Below are 16,504 nucleotides of genomic sequence, written 5' to 3'. Positions count from 1 at the left end.
TCCTTCCTGTGTGCCAGGGGCGGCTTCCCCGCTCCCGCTGTGACTCTCCGTTACGGCCCGTAAGTACCGGAGCCCGGGCAGCGCCAGGGGAGCCGGTGCGTCGCTTGGGTCTCCTCAAGGCACCGAGGGCGAGCGCCAGCCCCGTGCCCCGCTCCCTTCCCCGTCCAGCCGCGGGTGCCCCCCTCGCCTCCTCCGGATCACGGTCCCGTCGCCCCGCCAGCCCGCTCGGTCCGAGCGGTGCTGCCCCGCTGCGGGAAGGCAGCCGGCTCGGCGGGGGAACCGGCCTGCGGGGGTAGGGAGGGTCCTGCCGTGCCCTGCCCCCGGCGGCTGCAGAGTGCCGGGAACGGTCCGACGCCCGCGGGAGCGTGGTCGTTAACTACCTCCGGTGAGCTTGATTTCACCGCCTTTCAATAAAACCTCCCCGTTTCCCTCCGTGTCCCGTCGCACGTAACGGGGAGGGGTGTTGTGAGCCCGTGGCCAGCCCGCTCCCCGGGTGCGGGAGCCCCGCGGCGGCTCGCAGCCCTCCCGGGGCGGGGAGCAGCCGGCGGTGTGGCCGGTTCGCCGTAAACCCGCCTCTCCCCTCCCCGGAGCGCGGGAGGTCGCCCCGGTGGCTCCTCTCGGCCCCAGCGCTGCGCACCCCGGTGTGGCCCCCCCCCCCCCCCGCGAGGCTCAGCCCACGCTTCCCCCCCCCGCCCCCGTCTTCCCCGCGGGGAGACAAAAAAGCAGGCGGGGAGGGGGCTGGTTCCCGGGGGGGCGGATGGAGGAGCCTGGCGGGGCAGTGGGGCGGCCGAGGGGGAATGGGGCTCCTCCGGGCTGAGGGGGGCCCGAGCCCCCGAGGGGACACACACACACACAGGCCTGGGCGGGGGAGGTGCGGGGGACGCGGCGGGGCTCCCGGGGGGGTGCGTGGGGGCGGGGTGCCCGGGGGAGGGGGTGTCGCGGCGGGGTGCAGCGGGTGGGGGCTGTCACGGCTGGGGGAGGGGAGCCCGGGGGTGTGCGGGGTGCCGCGGGTGGGGGAGGGCAGCCTGGGGGGCACGGAGGGGGGCGGGAACTGGGTGGGGGAGGGGAGCGCGGAGGGGGGGGGCGGGGGTGCGCCCGGGGGTGCCGGGGGCGGGGCGCGGGCGGTGGCCGGGGCAGCCCCTCCCGGGGGCGGTGCCGTGTCCCGGGCCCCCGCGGAAGCCCCGCCCAGCCGCGCTGTCACTCACCGCCCCGGGGAGACGCTCCAGCTCCAGGGAGGCGGTGGCGGCGCCTGGACCCGGCCGGGCGGCTCCCCCCGCGCGCAGGTAGAGGCTGTGGCGGCGCGGCCGGGCCGGGCCCCCCGGGGCGGCAACGGGGCCCGGGCCGGGCGAGGCGGCAGCGAGAGGGTTAAAAGGGAGGGGGGGGGAGTGGGGTGGCGAGCCCGCTCCGCGCGATCCGCTCCGCACTTTGCGGGTGGCCGCGCGGGCACTGGGGGGGCCCCATTCTGGCCCACGCCACCCGCCCCGCGCCCCGCCGTGCCCCGCTGGGGTGCGGCCGCTGCCCGCGCTCGGCTCCGCGCTGTCTGTTCGCGCGGTTCCGTTCCGCCACGCGGATCCGTTCCGGGTTTTCCGGCCGCCCGGTGGAGTCCGGGCTGTTGCGCCGATCCCGGGCTCGTGGTTCCGCTCCGCGTTTCCGAGGCCGCCGCCTGCAAGCGAGTCTCGCGAGCCCAGGCTCGGCCGCAGCCAATGGGAAAGCGTCCCTCGTTCTGCACAGCCAATGGGGCGCTGCCTCCGCCCCCCCTCGGGCTGCAACGCGCTGAGGGCTCCGAGCGGCGCTTCCATTTAAAGGGGCCGCGACCCGAATCCGGGCTCTGGGTAGTGCGGGCGGCGCAGCTCCGGGGAGCCAGGTACGAACAGCGCCGGCCGCGGGCGCCTCCCTACGGCTGCACGGGAGGTGCAGGTGGGGCCGCGGCGCGGCGTGGGGCGCCCGCCCGTGGGGCGCCGGTGCTTGGCCCCGCGGGTGGGGGTGGGGGGAGGCGCGTGCGGCGCGGGTCCCGGGGGGGGGCGGGGCGGGTGGGGCCCCCCCACAGGATGGGGGGCGGGGCGCGCGCCTGGCGGGAGGGGGCGGGGCCTAGCACTCCGCGAGGGGGCGGGGCCGGCGCCGCTCGCCCCCCCCTCCCCCCCCCCCCCCCCCCCCCGTGGCGACCGCTTGGGGGCGCCCTGCGGCGGGGGGCGGGTCCCGGGGACCCCACCCCGATGCGGCACCGGCCCCGTGTCTGCTGGGGGGGGACGGGACAGGCCCCGCCCCCCCCCCCGCGCCCCGTTGGGACGGGGGAGACCCCGGTACGACCCCCACCCCAGCTGGGCGGAGCAGGCCTCGGGGTCCCCCCCTGTATGGTGGGGAAGGCCCCAACCTGACACCCATCCCCGTGCAGCCCCCGCCCCGGTTGGCACGGGGGAAGGGGGGCGGGGGGCGGGAGGCAGGCCCTGGGGTGGCCCCCACCCTAGTGCTGGGGGCCGGCTGTGCCCCCCCGACATAACGGTGCCCGGGCACAGGCTGGGCCCAGGGGTTGGTGGGTCGTGAGACCTGCCCCAGCCCCTGGTGCACCCACCCCAGCAGGGCCTGTCCCTGCTGTGGGGTGGCCGCAAACGGTCCTGGCTTCGCCCTGGCACCCAGCTCCCCCCCCCGCAGCTTGGGGTGCAGCGGGTGCCGTGCCCCAGCATCCAGCACACTCGGCTCGCCTCTGCCTGCATCTCGGGCAGAGGCTTTGAGCGACGCAGCCTTTATGCTGTTGTCACCACACATAGTAACGAAGTCGGTGGAGCTGGCGAAAAACGCAGCTGCTGGGCTGTGAACTGGCCGTTCTGTCCACCTTCCCCCTGTATGGGTGGGGTGGCTCTGGACCAGGGCAGGGCTTGGGAGTGTCCCTGAGGCCTGGAGTGTGTGTGTGGGTCCCTGGACACCATGCGCTGCTCTCAAGGATCAGGCCCTGCGAGAGAAAGGTGCAGCCCCATGGGGCTGAAGCTGCCTTGTGCCGCTGAAGAGGGGCAAAGCCCCGATCTGCCGAAGCCTTGCCAAGCCGGGCTGCGTGTGAGCAGCGTGGCCGTGGCCAGCGAGGTGTCCTGGGAGCATCAGTACCTCCTGTGTGGTTTGCAGAGGTAGAGGCAGGACTGGCCCCAGACGGGAGGGTATGCACCGGCGAGGCTGGGAGCTGGCTGTGGCGTGTGCCTGGCACCGGAAAAGGCTCTGGCAGTCAGACATGCTTGTGTGGGCAGGGGCAGCACTGGACATGGGCTGTGTCAGGTGATGGTCGGGGATAGGATGCTCAGCTGAGTGCTGGGTAAGGGTTCCTGGAGTCTCCTTCTGATGAGGATGAGAGCTGCTTTGTTTGTGCTCTTCCTTTCTCCTCCTGCTGTGCTTCAGCTATGGCTCTTGTTCTAGGCTGTAACTTCTCTCCCTCTCACTGCTGCTGCATTCCCCAAGAAAATGTTTAATCTGCATTTTCTTGCCTAACCCTGCCTGTCCTGGGATCAAAGCTGGTGATAAGAGTGTAGCTCTGTCGTTATTGCCAACCCAGCTTTACTAAAGGAATAGCCACAGCCTACAGAGCTGCTGCCTGTAATGGCCAACCTGCAGCTTACAGCCCCAGCATGCATATTTGCACAATCTCTGTTTCTCTCCATACCTGCTTACATCCTCCTTACTGCAAGTGCCCTTGCTTTGGAGGATGACAGTAAGTCACACCAGATTCCTCCACAGCTCTGACAGCCAGAGCAAGGGGCTGAGGCTGAGCCCATGGCCTTACTTTGGGAGCAAAGCCCCTTGTGTTATTTCTTTTACGGATGCTTTATGGTCAGTGATGCTGGGATGCGTGACCCTCATGGACACAGGTGTGCCAGCAGAAGCCTCTAGTGCAGAAGGGTTATGGTAAAAGCAATCCAAGGGAAATACGGAATAGGCTACAACTGTGACAATGAATTTGTTAGCTTAGCGAAGGCCATGCTAGCAGGATTTCACTGGAATTGGGTTTTAATCTTGGTAGAGTGTTTTAAGCGTTGACTTCTTCCTCTGCTGGCAGCACAGGTCAGGAAAGGGCAGTGCTTGAGACCATCTTCACCAGTCCCGCTGGCTGTGGGCTCTGGTAGTGTCTTCTGGCCACTTCCCGTAAGCCTGCTCTGCTGGCTCAGCCCTCAGCAGTGTAAGGAGAAAGGAGTCAGTCGCTAGGCTGGGTGAGACACTGGTCTGTTCAACCCAGCATTACCCGAGGCCAGTTTGTACAGCTGCATGTGCAGTGAAGCATCCCAACACTTAAATGCCTTTTCAGGAACCTGACGGCAGGCACCTTGCAGGGGGATCTGGGACTGTCAGTGAGGCTGAGGAGACTGCTCACCTTGCGCTTCCAGTATTCTGGCTCTAAGACCACTTAAGGAAAATTAGATGTTTTGCCCTCAAAGATATATCCTCCCTGAGGCTCTGCCCTGTTGTCTTCTCTCTCTTCCCTGTGCAGTGATGTTTATTCAAAGAACTGCAGATTTAGGTTGGAAGGGCTATCTGGAAGTCTCTAGTCCAACTGACCTCCTGCTCACAGCATGACATGAGACCGCGTTGTTCAGGACTTTGTCCAGTTTTGTTCTGAGGACCTCCAGGGTTGGGGAGTCCATGGCCTGTTCCCAGGCTACAGCACTCTCCTTCGGAGAGTCACCTGCTGTGACTGCACCTTTCCTCTCCAGCTGGCTGTGGCTGCTTGGGGGAGGTCTCCAGGACTTTGTGTTAGGTGGCCTGACATCCTCCTGAAGCATTTTGGCAACAGGTAGAGACCTGGGGAACATATTTTTTTGATCACTTCCAGGTCTACTGTCTATTTCTGTCTTTTAACCCGTGTCTTAATATCATTAGGGCAGTTTCAACAGATGCTGCTCGAGCATGCCATGCACCTCCATGCTTTTTTGTTGTGCTTCAGATAGTGCTCCCAAAACTATTTTACCCCCCTCCATGTCCCCTCTGTATAACACTATTCTATCAGATGTTGATACGTGGTGAGTGGTGAGCCTTGGAAGAAATGTTGCTTATTCATGCTGTAGACACAAAGCTGTACAAGCAGCAGGAGAGTTTTCTCTCTGACTTGATCTCTGAGTGGAGTTGGTTCTTGAAGCAGAATTGCTCTCCAGACACCAGGCCTTGCTGCTAAGACCTCTGTCTTAACATGTGTAAACAAAGCAAGTTGTGTTAGTGTACCTAGACTTGTTGCTCCTTTCTCTGTTGCAAAGCCTTGGCACTTAGTGCTTGGAGGGATCCTGGTCTTACAAAAGGGTATGAGAGTATCCAGTCAGTTTCAAACTGCTGCCAGGATGGCATTCTGGATGGATGAGCTTGCTCCTGTTGGTTGTCTTAGAGTTTACTACCAGTACAGAGGTGTTGTGCCAGCAGCAAATAATGCTGAGATCCAAGGAATTTTGCCAAGTACCTTTGAAGTGTTGCAGGGAGTCTCCTGGTAAACCTAATTCCAGACAATTCTGCAAGAAGATTTCTGAAATTTGTCCTTCCTCTTGCACTTTCTTGAAGCTGAGATGAAGTTTCTGGAATGCAAGCTCAACATCTAGTTTGGTCATTCCTGCCTTTGAGGTATTAACAGGTGTTTTGCAGCACCATCTGCTCTGTGTTGGAGGGTTCAGGCTTTCTTGATTCTGGGTGACTGCTGTAGTAAGTTTGAGGCCTGCACCCTAACCTAGTGCTCCTGCTGTAGAAAAATTTAGCATGGTCTTGGTACCTCCTGGCTTTAGGACTGTTAGAAAAACCATTGCTGGAGCCTTGAGGCTGCTGGTGATGTTCTGGGAAGACCCTTCTCTTCTCCGTCTACCAGTTCCTGTTGTGTGGACAGTTCTAGTCACACGTGACAGTTCTAGTCACTACTGCTGTTTGCACTCTGAGAGAACCAGTAATAGGTTTGGTGATGAGAACTGTTCACCAAGCTCTGCCTGCAAAGCACAAGCTGAAGAACGTGACCAGTGACATCTGCAGTAGCTGTAGCTGACTCAGAGAGAATCACTGAATGCTGTTGTGAAATCTCCAAGTCACAGAGGGTTTACATATCCCTGGGTCAGTTATTTAAGTAATCATCTATAGTGTTAATCTGGAAATAGCTGGTTTTGGATTTGTCCAACTTTGACTTCCAGATTTTGAGTCCTTGTGTGCATTTGTCTGGATCTCTGAAGAGTCCTCTGCTGTAGATCTTCTTACCTTGTGTTTTTTTTTGAGATGGGTCATGTCTCCCCATTTCTTTTCAACGAACAAAAGAGGCTTATCACTGGAAGGTGTTTTCTGAACCATGGTTGATTCTTAAAGCAGCGGGATTCTTGCATTATTGTGTCAGATTTTTTTTTAATTTGAAACATCTCAGCAATTCCACTATCTGTCATGAAGAAGCCAGTAATGGTCTAATGTGGTACTGTGTGCAAGCAGCACTGTACTGAATGTCACCAACGGGCTTTGTGCTCTTTGAAGGTGGAATTTGGGCTACCAGGTGGGAGCTCAGAGCGCTGCCTCTCCAAAACCACTAGTGAATAACAAAATCCTTTCTGTTCCTTTCTGGAGAATTTTGGCTGGACTGAAACCTGGTCCTTAGCAGTGTGCTTGGTTTACTGGTGATTCTTCATAAATTCATTTGCTTTAAAATGAGTTAACCAATCTGTAATAAATGTTTGCAGTGGTTGAATCTGGAAAGGTATCAACTGCCCACATAAACTCAAATAAGTCACAGCAATGAAGTTGGCTTTTGCCATATTTGTCACTCAAGGTATAATATTGTTAATGAAGATCTGTTGACTGAAACCACGCTGGTAGGACATTATATTATTTTCTTAATGTTTTATTGATTGTGTATCGACTGTTTTGTTGAGAAATACTAGGTTGGGTGTTACTGTTTATTCTAAAATTTGGCACAAAAAATAGGAACTTCCTCCAGAGCTCTGCTCAGGTCTTAGAAAACTCATAGGTAGGAATTAGCTGAATGTTGATTTAAGTGCCTTAATTTTTCTAGTCATTAGTTAATGCTTTTCATATTTCAAATGATCTCTAATAGCAAAAAAGATAAATCCTTGAGCCTTCAAAAGTCTTGCATCCATATCCATGAACAAAAGTCTAGGACAGGTACCCAAGCAGTTGCTGTTCCTTTGCTAGGGGAAAGCAGTAACCGTGTGGCTGTGCTCTTTCGTGGGTAGTAGAGATTTCTGAAGGTATTCACTTCATCGTGAGGGAGTATCAACAGTATTTTTTTCTTCCTGTCTGATTTTAATTAAATGTTTGGTGGTAGCTGCTCATTTTTGTAGGTAGACCACATATTCCCCTGCTAATAGTTATCTGAGGACACTGAGATGTGGAAGATCTGTGCAGTTACAGCACCACTGATGTCTTTAATAAACTTGATAAAGTCCCAGGCAGTCACTTGGTGTACTTGAGTGTCCTGGCAGAGATGTGTCACTCTGAGCTTCCAGGTCTGAGAGGAGATCCATGTGCCCCCTCTTTGGCAGAAAGCGCAGGTCAGGTCTGGTAGTCACCTGTGTTGGATTTGATGGTCAGTGTTACGTTCTGTGCCAGTTCTGTGTGCTCGGGGAGGACCCTCAGCCATCCTATCACTTCTTTGAAAACTCTTTCATGATACCTGGGAAGCACTCTGTTTCAGACTGTTGTCCAGGGACTTTGCTCCTTGAACTTGATCTTCTCAGGAATATCTGTTACTGAATACTCCAGGGAGGACAGTGTGGTATCCTAAGTAAGGAGTTTCCAAATGTCCAGTAGAGCAGTCATATCTGCAGAATTTCAGCACACTGCCTCCACTTTGTTTGTTCGAGTCATGTTCCAGCGTACTCTCCTCACTGCCAGGTATGTGGTTGGAAAAGAGGAAGATTTCAAGCAGACCAGTGACCAGAGCCCAGAGACTGAGCTGTGCATTAGATGGTCCTGGAATAAAAAAGATGATGACTTCTGGTGATCATTTCAGCATCTGCCAGAAACAATAAGCTATTTTTCTTCTTTTGGAGAAAGGGAGAAGAGACTTGACCAGAGATAAAGTGCACGTTCAGTTGGCAGCTTAACTCACTGTGAAGCTCAGCAGAAAGCCCAGAGGAATCTGAGTGCCCGGGGCGAACAGAAGTAGTAGTGTTTCTTACCCTGCTGTAGCTGGGTAGCTCTGATTCCCTCAGGTTGAGTTTGACTTCAGAACAACCCATGGAGCTGGAAAACATCATTTTCTCCCATCCTGGGGGCTGCCCTCTACGTCCTCATCAGCTGGCAGTTGAAAGCCACTGTAAAGACTTAATTGTCAGGGAAACAGAATTGCAGTGATGGACAGGGACGTTGCTTGCTTTCCCACTCAAACTGCTTGTCAGCATCACCAACTTGGGTCCAGCCTCAACTCTAACTCCATCAGCTTTTCCAGATTCTTATAAATAACATCAAAAGTCAGCACTCATCTGCTCTGTATTGCCTTGTCACGGAGTTCTGCTGCAGCAGGTTTAAAGTAAACAAAAGGAAAATACTTTTAAAAACTGAATGTTAGGCTGCAGAACGTATTGCCACTGGAATTTTTGGAGGCCCAAACTATAATTGGTTCAAAGGGGGATTAGGCAGTCTTAACAACGACAGTCTCAGTGCAACTCAAGCCAAGCAGTTCTTGAGCAGCTGATTGCCGCTTGATTGGAGGATGTGCTGAAGAGGAACATCCTGTTAGTTATATTTCTTGTACTGTCTCTCCAGGTATCCATTCTCAGTGTGACTAGGAACAGGATATTCAAATACATAGTCTTTCTTTTTTGACTGACCGCAGCAGTCCTTAGCTTTGCACATCCTAAGAAGAAGTTTTGGGTCTTTTGCCAGAACTTGTGAGCTATTCTGTCGGGGGGATTTGGACAGAGCTGATGCAAGTGGACAGGACCTTGAACACACAGGGCAAGCGCTGTGCTTCCAAACAGAACGTGCGAGTGAGTGGTCTTACTGCAGACTCTCGGGCCTGCAGAAAGGTCTGCATTATCTGTCCCAACTGCATACCAATAGTTTGGAGTTGACTTAATCCGCAGAATACTTGTTCTCTTTAAGACTGTTTTGTTGGTCAATGTTATCACCATTAAGTTTGTCAGAGTCTTGTCTTGCATCGTAATGCTCTTGCGCCCAAAGCTTGAAAGCAGCGTTAAGGTATACACTATTGAAAACAGATATTTGTAGAGCACATGAGTAACATGACAAGTTCATAGACTAATTGTTGCTTGCATTATCCTCTGGGAGGGAGTGCTGAAATGGATTTCTTATGCTCCAAAATTGTTCCCAGGGTCTATTTCTACCAAGCAAAGACTAGGCCAGCTGAAAGTGGCAAATAGTGTAGGAGTATCACCTCTGTGGTTCATTGCAGACTTGTGCAAAGTGTCTGAAGGTGAATTTGAGGAGTGTGTTAGTCCTGTTAAGTACACCTATAAATAAACTTTTCTTATTCATCTGGGTGGCTTAACCTTTCTGCTGCTTATTGTTGTAAGGACTGCTGTCTGTCTGGAAATCTGGGTGTGGAACATTTTTGAGAAGGAGGCATTGTTTGTATTCTGAGCAGCAGAAAAAATGTGTTTATCATCTTGGGAGGGTTCTCATCGGCTTCAGATCCTTAGGACCTTTATTTCAGATGTCTTTATTTCTATCTCACTTTGTTCTTCTTTTTGTAGCCACCCTAAAACATGTCTTAGACCCTGTATTGCTCTGGAATTGTCTCATTCTAGAAGCTTTGTCTCCTCTATAACTAAAGAAAGTGAACGGAATCACCAAAATCTTTAGTGGTGAAACTTGCTGGGCACCTCTGAAGACTTTGAACTCCAGCTGTAGGGTATGATTCCCTAAACTCCTGCTTAAATGAGTTTCAGAAATTGGGTACATTCTCTGTCCAAATGTGTCCTATTTAGTACTGAGTAAGCCATTTGTGAGTGAGACTTGGTTGTCCTTTCAGAGGGAAGGATATAAAGAAAGAATTAATCAGCCATCACCAGTGAAATTATTTCAGGCTTCCTCCTTCATTGGTACCAATGAGTTATGCCCATAGTAAGACCCAATAGACAGGAATACTGAATCTTCTGCTTCAGGGCATAAAACAGTTCCAAATTTAGAATTAAAATGACTCTTATGGGGGGGGATAAGTTGGTGCCACATCTTTTGATTCTAGTGCCTTCCTTGTAGTGTCTACATACAGCCTGTTTTGGGGACATGAGGCTACTTCACGTCTTACTCTGTTTTACCACTTGTAGACTCCAGCTCCATCTCCTTTTCCTTTGTCAGCTTTGTCAATTATTATCTCTTTGGGGGGGTATAATTCATTGATATAAATGCTCATTTGCCCCATCTCAAAGTCTTGCCCTTTCAGTCTTATGATAATTTCGACCATGAGGAGTTGGGCTGTAACTTTGTTCCTGTGATGTTAGCAGTCAGCATCACATCTTCCTGTGCAAGTGTGCTGTCTGTGCCCTGCAAAGTGACTGACTCCCATTGCATGCTTCCGTCTACTTTGTTACTTATTCTTCCTTTTATGAGTGCTTTTAACATATAATCATAGAATGGCTTGGGTAGGGAGGGATGTTAAAGACCACCTAGTTCCACCCCCCCCTGCCATGGGCAGGGACACCTTCCACCAGACCAGGTTGCTCAAAGCCCCATCCAACCTGGCCTTGAACACTGCCAGGGAGGGGGCAGCCACAGCTTCTCTGGGCAGCCTGTGTCAGTGTCTCACCACTCTCACAGTGATGAGTTTCTTCTTTATATCTAATCTAAATCTACCCTCTTTCAGTTTAAAACCGTTACCCCTCATCCTATCCCTACACTCCCTGATCAAGAGTCCTTCCCCATCTTTCCTGTAGACCCCCTTTGAGTACTGGAAGGCTGCTATAAGGTCTCCAGGGAGCCTTCTCTAGGCTGAACAACCCCAACTCTCTCAGCCTGTCCTCATAAGGGAGGTGCTCCAGCCCCCTGATCATCTTTGTGGCCTGCCTCTGGACTGGCTCCAACCAGTCTATGTCCTTCTGATGCTGGGGGCCCCAGAGCTGGACACAGCACTGCAGGTGTGGTCTCACCAGAGCAAAGTATAGGGACAGAATCACCTCCCTTGACCTGCTGGCCTCACTTCTCTTGATGCAGCCCAGGACACAGTTGGCTTTCTCAGCTGCGAGTGCACATTGCTGGCTCATAGTCAGTTTTCCATCCACCAGTACCCCCAAGTCCTTTTCTGCAGGGCTGCTCTCAATCCACTCATCACCCAGCCTGTATTTGTGCTTGGAATTGGCTCAACCCATGTGCAGGACCTTGCATTTGGCCTTGTTGAACTTCATGAGGTTTGCACAGGCCCACCTCTCCAGCCTGTCCAGGTCCCTCTGGATGGCACATCCCTTCCCTCCAGGATGTTGACTGCACCACACAGCTTGGTGCTGTTGGCAAACTTGCTGAGGGTGCCTCGATCCCACTGTCCATGTCACCAACAAAGATGTTAAACAGCGCTGGTCCCAACACCAACCACTGAGGAACGGCACTTGTCACCACTCTCCACTTGGATGACTGCAACTCTTTGAATGTGACCATCCAGCCAATTCCTTATCCATCAAGAGGTCCATCCATCTCTCCAATTTAGAGACAAGGATATTGTGCAGGATGGTGTCAAATGCTTTGCACAAGTCCAGGTGGATGACTTCATTTGTTCTTCCCTTATCCACCAGTGCTATAACCCTGTTGTAGGTGGCCACCAAATTTGACAGGCACAATTTGCCCTTAGTGAAACCATGTTGGCTGTCCCCCATCACGTCCTTATTTTCCATGTGCCCTAGCCTAGTTTCCAGGAGGACCTGCTCCATGATCTTGCTGGGCACAGAGGTGATACTGACTGTCGTACTTCCCTGGGTCTTCTTTTTTTCCCTTTTTAAAAATGGGGGTTATGTTTCCCCTTTTCCAGTCAGTGGGAACTTCACTGGACTGACACGACTTCTCAAATATGATGGATAGTGGCTTTGCCACTTCATCCACCAGTTCCCTCAGGACCCGCGGATGAATCTTATCAGGTCCCCTGAACTTGTGCACCTTCAGGTTCCTTAGATGGTCTCGAACCTGATCTTCTCCTACAGTGGGCGGTTCTTCCTTCTCCCAGTCCCCACCTTTGCCTTCCCTGTATTGGGTAGTGTGGCTGGAGCACTTTTGGTGAAGACTGAGGAAAAAAAGTTGTTGAGATTCTCAGTCTTCTCCATATCCTGGGTAACCAAGTCTCCCATTTCCTTCTGGAGAGGGCCCACATTTTCCCTAGTCTTCCTTTTATCACCAACATAACTATAGAAGATTTTCTTGTCCTTAACATCCCTGGGCCAGATTTAATTCTATCAGGGCTTTGGCCTTCCTAACCTGATCCCTGGCTACTTGGACAGTTTCTCTGTATTCCTTCCAGGCTACCTGTCCTTGCTTCCACCCTCTGTAGGCTTCCTTTTTTATGCTTGAGCTTGTCCAGGAGCTTTACTCCATTTCTTCTTGCCATTCTCCAGAATTCCACCTAGTTCTAACTTAAGCTTTTCCAATTGTTCTGTGTCTGAATATCAGCCCACATAGTTTTGGGACTATGCTGTAGCTGTAGTTATACTATAACATGGTTTATATCTGTCCTCTGACAAAATTCATGCATCTTGTCATCCTGTATCTTGTTCAAGGCACAGGTTACAGAGCTATAAAGGAGTTCTTTTTGCCTCTATGTTTAAGAGAAAAGATACTTTAAAAATAAAAGCTGTATTAGCTCCATGAGAACAGATCAGGAGAAAGGACAGACCACATCTTTTGGGTCTGGTGAGATAGAGAGGAGGGCAGGGAAGGGCATATTGCACACCATAGAACAGCTCTATGAAGCCTCCTGAATTGATACTTGAGTCATTTCTAATACCCCACTGTGTCATTTAGCATAAGCGAGCCTGTTTGCCATGCTGTGGTGACGCGTGTGGAGGCTGTGGAGTTCCCCAAGGTCTGCTGTACTGAACAGCTGCGTCCCACTGCTGCTGTTTGGCTTTAGAGTTTTGTAACCTCATGAGTGGATGTGATTGATTTGCTGGTATCCTGGTTATGGCTAGCAGTATTACTGGGCCTTCCTTTACTCCAACAGTGTTCAGAAGAGTGGACAATCCATGTGCTGTGTTAAGACTACTTTACATTAACTTGCAAGTCTGTCTCTCATTTCCAGTTGCCATCTTCTAAATGGATTCCAGTGAATTTTCGGGATCTTTGGACCCCCTGTCCTTGCCTGACAAACCACTTATTGGTGATCTCCCTGCTGACATGGAGTTTGGGGAAGATCTCCTGGGTTCCCAAACAGCTTCTACTCAGGAAGCTTCAGTTCTTCAGCCCCCTGCCTGGGATCAATCTAAGCAGATGACTGCAGATGGGGACTTGGACCTTCTAGTGAAAGCAGACAGCGTGTCTGAACTAAACAAATCAAACAACCTCGTTCTAGATAAACCTAGTGTCTTGGATATGCTGGAGAAGCCTGAAGTCTTAGATGACTTGGATAAAACTGCTGACTTGATGGAGCTAGATAAGTCAGAGGGTCTGGATGGGCTGTATAAGGCACATCCTTCCCAGGATGTGGAGGATGGACCGGCAGACTCCTCTGCCCTTTCTAGAGAAGCCCTTGTTCCAGAAACATGGAAAGAAGGGAAAGATGCACCAAAAAATGATTCTGGGGACCTAAAGGAAGATGGTGCTGCTGCTATTCCTGCACTGTCTGATGACAACACCCCTGAATCGCCCCAACAGCCCGTTCCTGACTCCGGAGACCTCAGCAGTGCCCCAGCCATGGAAGAAATCACAGCACAATCCTCAAGTCTGCCAATGGCCCCCCCGCAACTCAGTCTTAAACAGACAAAGAAGACCAGGTTGAAGGCACCAAGGAAAAGCTCACCCATGCAGAGGGAAGGGGTGGCAGGGGAAGCAGAGGTGGAACTGAGCCCCAACAACACTACTGCAGCTTTGCCTCCTGAGCCCACGGAGGAAAACCAGGCAGAGGAAGGGGATGATAGTGGGAACAACTCACTTAAAGAAAGTAGTGTACTGAAAGCACAGGAAGCCTCCCTGCCAGCAGGTAGGTTGTTATCTCTGCAGAACTTGGCTTCCTTTTGCTCAGGAGCTCATCCTGCTGCACATTGCTGAAGCTGGAGTCTGTTTTGCCCTCCAACTTTTCCCATTGTCCACTGCTATGGAAATTGTCAGCGCTACTGATGGGATAGACTTTGGGAAAACATCTTGCTTACAGGGAATAATGCTCTGGAAGCTGCTCCCTTGGTGCACACAAGCTCTTACTCGGGTTTTCATAGATTTAACTTCAATTTTCAATGCTTGTGTCAGCTAGGAGCTTCCCTGATAAAGCTGCACTGTGCATCAGGTTAATTCACACTCTTCATCACTGAAGTCTTTCCTGGAACTGAGGGTCACCAGGAGAAGGTGTTTCCAATAGACAAAGTCCCTCTGCCCAGTCTGGCCATCCTCGGGAGATGCTCAGTCTCAGTCAGAAGCAGTCAAAGATACCTCCCTATGCAGGAGGTCTCCCCCTTACAGGATTCCTCCCAAGCTGTGTGTTTGGATCTCTAACTACACATGGTGGGTGGTTTTAGGAGCTTTCCTGTGTCTGATCAGAACTGTGGTTGTTAGTCAGGACTGTCTGAGGCTTCATGTGCAGACTGACCCAAAGGGCAGCTGCATTTGAAGAACACCTGCCCTCTTCTGTTGGAGAAAAGCAAGATATTAGATGCAAGCTTCTTCTGTCCTTCTGTTCTAGGAGAAGGCCTGTCTGGGAAGGGAAGCGAGCTGCCAACTGAGAAGGTGAGGAGAATGCAGGCAAGTATGTATGGTACAGGAGCGTAGAGGGTGGCTGGCTGTTGTCAAACTCTGAGGGACACTGGCTGTCTCGTCAGCCCTCTGTGAAGTAGTTTGCATGTCTCCTGTGATGGAGTGCTCCCTGTGCACTGCCACAGTGCTGTAATGTGGCTTCAGTGTGTCCCTGCTACCCCCAGCTGGAATGTCATTCTCATAAGTCTACTTCCCCCTCTCCCCCATCTTGCCAGCTCTGGTCAGGTATCCACGGGGTTTTATGCATTTTCAGCCTAGTTACTGGGAAAGCAAATCCCAGAAGTTGGAACTCCACCATGCTCTGGGGTATATTTATGCATGGTTGTCGTAGCAGATGGTTATCTTAAGTGTTTTCTGAATGTCTTCTAGGAGCAGAAAAGAAGTGAACGAGCCAGAAGATCAGAAACTACCAGGCCTGAAACTGTGAACTCGTCAGAGAGCAGTGAGTAACTAGGGCTGGCCAATGTCTGTTTTCAGCCAGAGAGCAGGGCCCAGGCCCATTGTAAGTTCGGTGTGAACTCTGGAGCTTCTGTGCAGACTTTCCTCTTACACAGGACAGGTGCCTTCACCCTGTGAGTCTTCGTCCTGGGGTACTTGTCTCGCATTCGCAGAGCACTTAGGTTGAAGGGAGGTTTTACAGTGATGTGTAGACACCAAACACCAAGTAATAGGATGAGGCTCTGGGGTTGTTCCCAGGAAATCCATCTTCCATCTCCTCAGCCAGGAACTTTCTTCTTTTGTCTCTATGGCACCAGGCTGTCTGAAGGAAGGTTGCATTTTGGGGATTTTCCCACAGAAGTATGTGAAGTCTCTGTTCTTTGAGATGTTGAGTGTTACCCTGCCATTCCCTAGTATTTGTGTGTTGCTTCTTCATTGCCTGCCTGTGCTGGAGACTGGTGATCCAGCTTGTTCCCTTTAAGGTCTACTGGTTCTTGGAGGGTTTTCTGCTGTAAATGTTCACATTTTGGGATTCTGCTCAATCTTTGCAAATCATGACTTCTTAGAGAGGAATTGTACTTAAGCCCAGTTTGCTTAAAGACCTCCTGACGACTCATCTCCAATTCCAACAGAATATCTTTTAAAGGTCCCTTTATCATTCCACCCGGACAGGTACAAAGCATGTAGAGGGACTCTAGAAAGGTGACCCCAGAAAGCCCCAGGGTATGTCTCATGGCAGAGGTTTCTGTCTCAACTCCTAATGAGGCATTTCTGTGCATCTTTCTCTGCTGCTTTGCAGTTCCAGTCTCTGATGAAGACTCTGATGCAATGGTGGATGATCCCAACGATGAGGATTTTGTTCCTTTTCGTACCCGACGCTCAACTCGCATGTCTTTACGAACTCAGATGGCTCAGCGAGCTGCCCGCTCTACTGTCACCAAGATGACTTGTGCCAACTGCCGGACCCCACTGCAGAAGGGCCAAACTGCCTACCAGCGTAAAGGGCTTCCTCAGCTCTTCTGCTCCAGCTCCTGTCTCACCACTTTCTCAAAAAAACCACCTGGCAAGAAGATATGCACCTTCTGTAAAAAGTGTGTGTTCATTCCCCTTTCCTCAGTGCTCCCATGCTTGTGACCCCATTCACCTGTCCCACAGCCCCACCTGCCAGTGCCATCCCTGTGACCCTCATGCTTCCCATTCACTCACATCACTCCTGCCCACTGCC

General features: G+C 52.4%; 1 protein-coding gene across 6 annotated transcripts in view; it reads left to right on the top strand.

The window, feature by feature from the left end:
* Positions 1–8: 8 nt before the first annotated feature.
* The window catches only part of ZMYM3 (zinc finger MYM-type containing 3), a 36,209-nt gene continuing 19,713 nt past the window's right edge, over positions 9–16,504 (top strand). For 2 of the 6 annotated variants that reach the window (XM_074882865.1, XM_074882860.1), the window contains exons 1-5: positions 1,185–1,283; positions 13,181–14,077; positions 14,771–14,814; positions 15,211–15,283; positions 16,079–16,370. In XM_074882865.1, the coding sequence (XP_074738966.1) occupies positions 13,195–14,077; positions 14,771–14,814; positions 15,211–15,283; positions 16,079–16,370 (1,292 nt within the window). In that variant the 5' untranslated portion in view covers positions 1,185–1,283; positions 13,181–13,194. Of the gene's footprint in view, positions 60–296; positions 386–1,184; positions 1,284–1,443; positions 1,865–2,660; positions 3,262–13,180; positions 14,078–14,770; positions 14,815–15,210; positions 15,284–16,078; positions 16,371–16,504 lie in introns of those variants that run through there. The other 4 variants (XM_074882863.1, XM_074882861.1, XM_074882862.1 and 1 more) reach the window with 4 other exon arrangements.

Source organism: Strix uralensis, chromosome 13 (assembly GCF_047716275.1).
Source record: "Strix uralensis isolate ZFMK-TIS-50842 chromosome 13, bStrUra1, whole genome shotgun sequence".
Classification (NCBI taxonomy): Eukaryota; Metazoa; Chordata; class Aves; order Strigiformes; family Strigidae; genus Strix; species Strix uralensis.
The sequence above is the reverse complement of the archived record's forward strand: the minus strand, read 5'-3'. Positions and strand labels throughout refer to the sequence as shown.